At 38.9% G+C, this 9,500-nt stretch overlaps 1 protein-coding gene across 1 annotated transcript in view; it reads right to left on the reverse strand.

Annotated features, from left to right (window-relative positions):
- The window catches only part of LOC107038767 (lachesin), a 27,997-nt gene extending 22,386 nt beyond the window's left edge, over positions 1-5,611 (reverse strand). The window contains exons 1-3 of the mRNA XM_015258025.2: positions 5,471-5,611; positions 5,307-5,376; positions 4,776-4,865 (exon numbers count right to left, since the gene is read on the reverse strand). Coding sequence (XP_015113511.2) covers positions 4,776-4,865; positions 5,307-5,376; positions 5,471-5,611 — 301 coding nt within the window. The remainder of the gene's footprint in view (positions 1-4,775; positions 4,866-5,306; positions 5,377-5,470) is intronic.
- Between the last annotated feature and the right edge of the window lie 3,889 nt (positions 5,612-9,500).

Consider the following 9,500-nt stretch of genomic DNA (forward strand, 5'->3'; position numbering starts at 1 on the left):
ACCCCATTCTCCCTTGCATCTTGTTTCCTCGTGTTTGTTTCCGTGCACCATGGGCACTGCAACGTAACTCGGAGAATCGAAATGAAGAAAAAAAAACCATTGCCGCTGGCTTCCTGTTACATTAATCCAGTATTTAATTTGAAACTGTGAGAGTTATGTATATTCTCCCGTTGAAAATTTAACAAATGTAATTAGAGCTAGAAAAAAAATTGGGATCGGATGGCGGATGTGAAATGTGAGGTTACAAGGGATCTGATCATTGCTGATGGCGGAGATAAATTAATATTACCCGGTGTGCAACGATTAAGTGATGGTAATGAGGTGTCAGGATATTATTTTCATGGATAACAATCATTTTGAGCGAGTGGCAGATAGCGAGCAGATGGAATAAAACAAAACTAATAGAAACGAGTTTCCGAAGTGAAATTTATGCGCTGAAAGAGAAAATTAGTTCTGCCGAAAAATTATGTTTCGCTAAAGAGATCTTTTGTCGTGTTGAATCAGTTTACTTGTAGACAAAAAAGAAAGTTTCCATCAAACCATGATAACCCTCGTGGTAAGGAAATTCAAGTTTTTTCTTGAAGTTATCATTTGTTTCATAAAAATGATATGTGTTTACCCTTATTACAACCCTCGTGACCTTTATTCTAACCCTTGTGAACCTTATTTTCTGACCCTTAATTTTAGAGTCTTAAGTTATTCTGACCCTTGTAATCTTCAATCTAACCCGTCGTGAGCCTTATGCCGACCCTTATTGTAACCCTCGTGACCCTTATTTTAATCCTTATGACACTTATTTCCTGACCCTAACTTATTCTGACCCTTGTGACCTTTCGTCTAACCCATAGTGACGCTTATTCCGACCCTCGTGACCCTTATCATAAACTTCGCGACCCTTATTTTAACCCTTATGGCCCTTATTGTGTAATTTTGGAGACTTAATTTCGAGTACCAAAGTTTCATTACCAGAAGTCGATTTGGATTTTGATAATATACCGAGATACTGTAAACAAACAGTGAGAAAGACGTCCAATTTTCCCCCTCACGTTGAATTTTTCCTTCTATTCACGAGTCTCGATTGCACACGTCCTGTGACAATGAGCGCATGAAACACGATCATTCCGCTACAAATGATGGCACGCAATGCATGAAAGACATGGTTGTAACAGACGGGGCTAAGGTGCAAAATACTAGCCAGTAGAACGTGATGAATGTTTTTTAGTTGCCAGTGGTTTTCATCCTCATTCAGGAAAAAAAAAATAATAAAATGTACAAAAGCGAGTGCTTCAACAATTTCCCCCACAAAGACTCCGTACGTGTGACTGAGCTCAAGTTTTTTTCCTCCTCCATTCTCTCTCTCTCTTGCCTTAATGATTTCGTATTATTATTTTTTCTCTTACTCTCCTCATCCACTTCCTCACATCGTTAATACCACAAAAACATGATATTTTAACATGACTTTAAAAACGACTTTTTGTTCTACCGTAAAAATTTAATATTTCACAATTTATTTTCATCTCGACACGTAGCAGCAACTTGACGCAAACTGGAGGCTCTTGACGTCTCGTTACACACCGTGAAAAGTTGCCGGTTGAGCTGAAGAGAGACAGGGAGGAGGTGAGAGAGACAAAGAGAAAGGAAAAGAGTGAAAAAATGAGGGAAGAATTGCGTGTGCATTCAACGTCACTTTTTGAATTATTTTATTTGGCATTTCTCACGGTGGGCCTTCATTCATATTCATACCGCAAGCTAGGTACTTCGTCTTGAAAGTACTACATACCCCCCCTCCTCTCGCCAGGACTTGTGGTCTACTAGTGTCGAATAACTTAGTGTACCTTCTTGGGGCGGTGTGTTGCGCGAATACTCGGGGAAAATTCATGCATACCACGATCTTTGATACATCAGCCCGGGTGAGTCGTACTTTATCGAAGTTTTTGGGATTGGAATTGTTGATGAATTTATGGATGTTGATGTTCTTTGGGACTGATTCATTATTATGGAGCCGATAATTTCCGCTTTATCTTGATAACGTGATGAAAATTAGGCCAGATTTATTTTTAAGGTATTTGAATATTTAATAATTTTTCTAAATATTTAATTTTAATGATTAATAAATTATTTCATTACTCTTCCTCCAAAAGTAAACTTTCTAATTTTTTTCAGATTTTTAAAATGTTTTCTAATGTTTGGATATCGAGATTAAAATTCAGACCTGAAAAGATTAAATTATAAAATCATTGAAACGATTGGAAATTAAAGTTCAAGTACTATTGTAGATAAACTCAATTAAAAATTGAACTATAAATTCATTGAATATTTTCATCATGAATTATTTTTCAGTATACTACAATACCATTTCAAAAACCACAACCACATTAATTCGAATAATAGTTCAAATGAAATAACTCATTCAAAAGAATGTACCTCAAATTGTCAAGTAAATTCTGCCTTCTCTTTCATTAACAATAAATTAATCCGAAGTCAATCTCTCCGCACCCCTCGCCCATCCTCATCAAACTTTATGGTAGAATGACAAAGTGCCTCGCATTCCCCACTAGATATGTCTAATACGAGCTACAGTACACAGCAGTCAACATTACTGAGTCGACAATCGTGATAAACAGAAGGCCTCAGCAAGTCTACATCCAGGCAAACATATTACAGCGTTGATCACTGAAACAAGTACCCGGAAATTCCGAATGCGTGACTAATATCCCCTGCTCTATACACAATTGCATTAAAGTTTGTGGAATCACAGGGCGGAGTAATTACATTACTACAGTATTACAATCGTGACGAAGCAACTGCGAGCCAAATGATATAACTTATCAAATGAAGAATTGTTGTGTAACAGAAATCATTATCAGTGCTCTATCAGTTTTTCCCTCTCGATAGCAGGAGAAATTCTCCTTTCTTGATATTTCACCCCCGAAATCGTGCATCACGCGATTGCCACCGAGGCTTCACAACGCAATAAAGAAGAATGGGAGGAAAAAAGGGAACAAGAAAAATCGGATCTTCATATGGGTTTCCACCTCCCCCCTTTCACCATGACCGAACAAAAAATTTGCGGCAGCGATGAATGCCGCTGTTTTTCGCGTCATTGATCAGCTGCAGGCGGTCGAAAACTCCCCTGAAATACCCCGTATAAAACTCAACGAGAACAAATAGAAATATACGACGATATTGTGACATAGAAATAACGGAATCCTAACGACTTTATTGGTGGAAATTTGGTGTGAGAGGTCTGTTGACTGACATATTGGTGATCTTCATCACTGATTAGCCCAAATTATGACATAAATGTGGTGATGTTGGAAGAAATGATGCTAATGACATTTTCTTATGGCCGAAGAGACATATACTTGAGCCGAGCGGGCATAAGATTCGATAAGCGTAAAAATCTCTCATTGAATTTGGGCTAGAAAATTATATCTTGAAGGTTATCAAAATATCTGATTGCATTTTTGAAGGGTAAATTTCAGTCAAAAAATCAAGTTCTTTCGATGTACGGAATATCTGTTTTTTGGCCGAAAAATAATATATTTTGGCAACACAGACCCTTCTCCATGACAGAACAAAATTTTTTGGCAATGATGAATGTCGCTGTTTTTCGCATTATTGGTCAGCTACAGGCGGTCGAAAACTCGCCTGTAATACCCTGTAGAAAACTCAACGAGAATAAATAGAAATATACGACGATATTGTGACATAAAAATAACGACTAATGACTAATGTAATCCTAATGACTTTATTGGTGGAAATTTGCTGTGAGAGGTCTGGGAGCCTATTCTCGAATTGAAATCGTACATTCGAGTTCGTAAAGTCGCATGCGGCCCATAAGGCGTAGCATGAGTCGTATGCGACCTGTCGAAATCGAACGCACGATTTCAACTCGAGAATAGACTCCCTGTTGACTGACATATTGTTGATCTTCATCACTGATTAACCCAAATTATGACATAAATGTGGTGATGTTGGAGGATGTATGACATTTTTTTTATGGCCGAAGGGACATATATTTGAACCGAACGGGCGTATGATTCGATAAGTGTAAAAATCTCTCATTGAATTTGGGCTAGAAAATTATATCTTGAAGGTCATCAAAATATCTGGCTGCATTTTTAAAGAATAAATTTCGGTAAAAAAAATCAAACGATTTTTTGAGAATTTTTTACTTCAGTATAGAAAGAAAATTCTCCAAAAATAAACGGAAATTCCTTTAATGCTTGGGATATCTGATTTTTTAGCCGAAGAGTAAATTTTACAAAAAAAATGCTCCACCAATGCCCTAAATATCTGATTTTTTGACGAAATAAATAAATTAGAGCCAGAAGTTTATATATTTAATTTTATACTTAATCATCTTTTTTCAGTGCTAGAAATATCTGCGTTTTGTTCAATCGAGAAGTCAATTTCGGCTAAAAAATCAAATATTTTGCCAGCGACTTTATTATCTGCATTTTCAGCAGAAAAATAAATCAAACAAGGGAAATGTTCCAAAATTTCTCTAGACATCTAGTTTTCAAAAAATTAGTTTTTCTGAAAATCATATTGATCGAACCATAAATGTGGGTTAAAAAATCATGTGCTTCAATAAGCATTAAAATATTCGATTTTTGAGCTAAAATATCAATTTTAGCCAAAATTCCTGATTCCTAAACTGAACAGTAAAAATGAGCCAGATAATTTGATATTACGGCCAAAAATTCCACAACTCTAAAAATAATGATACATTTCAAAGAATTATTGAAAAACTCATGCAAAATACTTACAACTGTTGTAATCTTCGGCTGTTGTATCTAGCGTCAACATGCGATGACTCGAGCCACCATCCAAAATGTCGATGTTTCGCGCTCGTCGTCCTGCAACAGAAAAAAAAGTCCACAAAATGATTATCCAAAATTCCAGAACAATCGTGCGTTTCGGGAAAATCGAATTAATGCATTTTACAAAAGCTGAAAAAAGGAGCAACGCAGCTGGAAAATTATTCTGCCCGGTGCACAGAGAGCAATTAGATTCACCGAGCGTTGGAGAATACCTGAGGGGAGAGACGGGGTTAAGGCACGGATAGAAGACTCGATTACAAAAACCTCCGAGTGATTCCCATGGCGATGGCCGTAGTGCAGTTCACCAGAGCCAGAGGTTAAAAAACAGTGAGAGGAGGAGGGGGTGGAGACGCAGGGGATTTTTCGCGAGCCGCATCTCGACATGGAAAAGAGAGGCGTGACCAGGAGGGTGAAGTAGTCTCACGGGCAACCAAATTCTTTGGCGGTGGCTGTGTAGTCTACATCTTTAAAGATTACCACTCAGGAACTGGATTTTTTCGTATTCTGTCGCGATATCACGACTCGAGAGTGGATTCTTTCTTCTTATCTACATTTACATGGATATTTGGTAAAACGAGGCAATTTGATTAACGGGGGTTAGAGGATATACTGATTACGTGTTGATCCGAGTGCAAATTCACATTGAGTAAATCTGGTTCAGGTACAGATGGATGTTGAGTGATTGCAGGTTTTTGACTAGACCTGATCAGGTATAAATCTGACTTATTAGGAGTTAGTTGTGACGGGTGCAGTTCAGATTCAGACACGAATTGATTCTTCATATACCTGATCAGGTATCTCTCAGGACGCTGGAAAATTTAGCGGAAGATCGTCTGATCATTTTGATGATAAAAAATGAAACTAAATATTTTTTGATGCGACCATATTCGGGTGAACCTAATCAGGTATATAGTGACCTGATGTTTGATATAAAGGGGAAGTTTAATTGACGGGGGTTGAAGGTTATCGGGGATGCTAATTAAATGTTGACTGGAGTGGTAATTCAACGTGAGTGAATCTGATTCAGGTACAGATGGATGTTTAGAGATTCCATGTGTTGTGGTAAGACCTGATCAGGTGGAGCACTGAGAAATTATAATTTAGTTAGAATGGGTCTAATTTAGATGCCAGCATGAATTGATTTTACCTTGAAATGCCTGGTCAGGTACCTGAAATGCCTAATTCGGGTACAGGCTGAGCTCGATTATTCCAGGGTTTTCATACAGGCCTGATCAGGTGGATGACTGAGTGAATGCGGGTCGATTGGAATGAGTTTAGTCTAGATTATGTACAATTCAGGTTAATCCACCGGATTCTGTAATTCCCAGTGCCTCATCAGGTACATTCCCACCTGATCAGGTCTTCGTACTTGATTTTTCAAAACCTTTTATCTAAAACCACGTACAGATCCGATAGCCTCAAAAATATAACTGCAAGCATCGTCTACATGCACCTGCTCAGGTACCAACACATTCCTGTTCACACCTGATCAGCCCCTCCTTCCACTCTCCATCGGCCTCGACACCAATAAAAAGTAAGTGAATCCAGACTTTGCAATAAAAGAAGAAATTATGACACCAGAAAAATTGACTTGAGGGAGTATTAAATGCCCCTGACAACTGTCAACATCCCCTGACTGATCATAAAGCACGCGTGACTCGTATCAATTCATCTTTTCCCGTGTCCTACCATCGGTTTACACGCCAATGTGTATACAAGAAGAAATGACCGAGTATCAAGGAAGAAACCCATGTTTCCGTTGTTCCCACCCTCCTCTCGTGACGCTTGAGAAACTTGCCACTGATATCTACAGGCCATTTATCAAAAAACATCCGAACCATTCCATGAACGAGGAGAGAAAAAAACCTGTCATTGCTTGTCAAGTCGTTTGTCCCCCTGTCCACCCACCTAATCCCCACCAGCAGGCAGCAATAAAACCTTCGTAAATTTTCCATCCCAGAGAATAATTTCGGAAATTATCATTAACAAAGATCAGCACTATTTGCCTCTCTCAACACGTTCAAATACACCACTCCGGGTGTTTGAAATTAACTCAAGTGCAGAAGGGACCCAGGACTATGTACACGAAGAGCATGTAACACATGAAGACAAAATGCTTTTACTTTATTTATTTTTCCTTGTCCACCTCTCCCCCCCGCAGAAGTACACGACAAACTGCACACACATGTCTATTTCATTCTCAGTGTATCGTGCAGTTGGAAGTTTTCAGAAACGGTTCAAAACTATTGGAAATGGGCCTGGATATAGAAAAAGAGTAGCGAGAGGCGAGGAAAAAGGAGAAAATCCACAAGTTCAAAGTGACCTGTGAAATCCAAGAGATTCCCTCGTTTTCCATTTATTCACGTTCGATACGATACTATCCAGGATATGGCCATATTTCAAGGGAGAAGGGTGGGTTGCAAGGAGGATTTTGTAGAGATGGTTTTTCATATTACTCTTTTCAGTTTTTGAGTGGGCAAATGTTTTTTTTTTATGGCCTTTGGTAGTCCCATGTTGCCGTCTGTTGGTATCTCTCTGTATTATAAAAATCCAAATCGACTAACAAGTAATAAAAATTTGGTACTCGAAATTAAGATTCCATAATTAAGGGGCACAAGGGTTAAAATAATGGTTATAAGGGTCAGAATAAGGGTCGCAAGGCTCAGAATAAGGATTACAAAACAAAATGCGCCCTTCACCCGCCGCCATGACCCTTTCAAATGCATGTGAATGCTTTTTTTTACATGTCTGATGTCTTCACACACATCTTAAAGACAATATCCCCAGCGAAGAGTCAAATTGTTTAACCGAACATAATTCATCATTCATAAGCTAAAACCGTAAAAGAAAAATAATTTCAAGAGAAACCTAAATAAAGAAGATTGCAAGAAAGAATATAGATGAGGTTAGGATCGAGTTTAATTAATAACTTCACGCCTAGCTAACTCAACCTAAGAATAAGGAAAAAAAAGAACTTCCGGGAATGAGGAAAGACTGAGCGCGGGTAGTCTCGTGGGGTCAAGGAAATGAAGGAAACTTATAAGGGCATAAATTCAATTTCACATTCAGCCGAGTTAATTTCCCCAGTCTTTATACACGTAGACTATGGAGCATAGAAGGTTGAGTACAAGACTACCGGGTGTGTGCTTTAGAGGTATCCAGGGGTGTTGGCCCGAAGGGAGCTAGATAACGGGACGAAATATTCATTTCCAAATTGGTACGAGTCCCCGGTGGCACGGGAAAAGCGGCCGCCGATTCAGAATCCCCAAACCAGTCGCGGGCCTTTTATTGTACACCGTTTCACTCATCCCCTCTACCTTCGTTCGCACTAGCCAAAACTCCGGGGTGAAATCATAACGATTAACCGAGAATTAAAAGTTTTTTCATTCTTTCTCTCCGTACCTACCCTCAAATTACCGTGAAATGTACTTTTCATTAAATTACTTTAATAGCCAAATCTGAATTAATAGCAGTTTTTATGACCTTTGCGACCCCAGAGGTTACAAGTGTTGCTTGATTTTTATTTTTCTCTTCGTGAAATTAAATAAAAAAATTAACAAATGTAATCCCCGTGTCTAACAGGAAATTTTGTCTAGCTGATGTCAGAACTCCGAAATCTTTACTTATTCACTTATCCCCTCCACTTCTACTTGACTAGCCAAAACTCACAGGTAAAATCATAACGATTAACCAAGAATTAAGTTTTTAAATTTTTTCCATTGTAAATCACGTTTTATTAAATTATTTGGATAGCCAAATCGGAATTAACAGCAGTTTTTATGACCCTCGTGACCCTACATATTAAAAATGTTGCTTCCTCCTTTTTTTCTCCTCGCAAAATCAAATAAGCAAATGTCAAAAACCCTTGTCGAACACAAGACTTCATTTCCCTGGAGTCGGAATCTCAAACCGTTGAGGGTTCTGTATTCTACGCAGATTCACTTATCCCCTCCACCTCCATTCGACTCGCCAAAACTCCCGGGTAAAATCACAAAGCTTTAGCAAGAATTAGAAGTTTTTCCATTCTTCCAATCCCTCCACTTCTCCAAATTACCGTCAAATCTGCTATTCATGAAATCACTAAACCCCCCCAAATCTGAATTAATAACACCTGACATCCAGAGACACAGTTTTAGCGGGAATTATGAAATTAACGAATGCGTCCAGTTCGCCAGTGACAACATAAGTGATGAAATTAATCACCAGGGGGGGTTGGACCAACTGTCCCATGGTGTTGGAAAATTGACAATTAGCGGTGAAATTACCACAGCCATCCCTGCGCCACAGTAATAATGAAAAATAACGCACTCCACGTACTTTTCCCATTCGCTGTATACTATCATTTTTAAATTGTTTTTTTTCCCTCTTCCCTCTTTATTCCCATCTTTTTATTCCTCTTGTGCTCGTCATCCTCGTCGACTTCACGACCGCTCCACCATACCCGGCCTGCACTCCTCCCGGAGACTAAATAAAATACGGAGGAAGCGTATAACAGCACCCAGGCCGCAAGTATGAGCGGGAACGGGGGAGGGGTATATACAGTGAAATAAGTTTTCCAACTTGGGTGGCATAGCTGTGAAACTCTCGCTATCCGGAGGAATCGCGGGGCTATATTCTTTAAAACCTTTTGTGCAAGAGAGAGAGAGAGAGAGAGAGAGAGAGAGAGAGAGA

This window comes from Diachasma alloeum, unplaced genomic scaffold, assembly GCF_001412515.2.
Source record: "Diachasma alloeum isolate Michigan unplaced genomic scaffold, Dall2.0 Dall_scaffold_00178, whole genome shotgun sequence".
Taxonomy (NCBI): Eukaryota; Metazoa; Arthropoda; class Insecta; order Hymenoptera; family Braconidae; genus Diachasma; species Diachasma alloeum.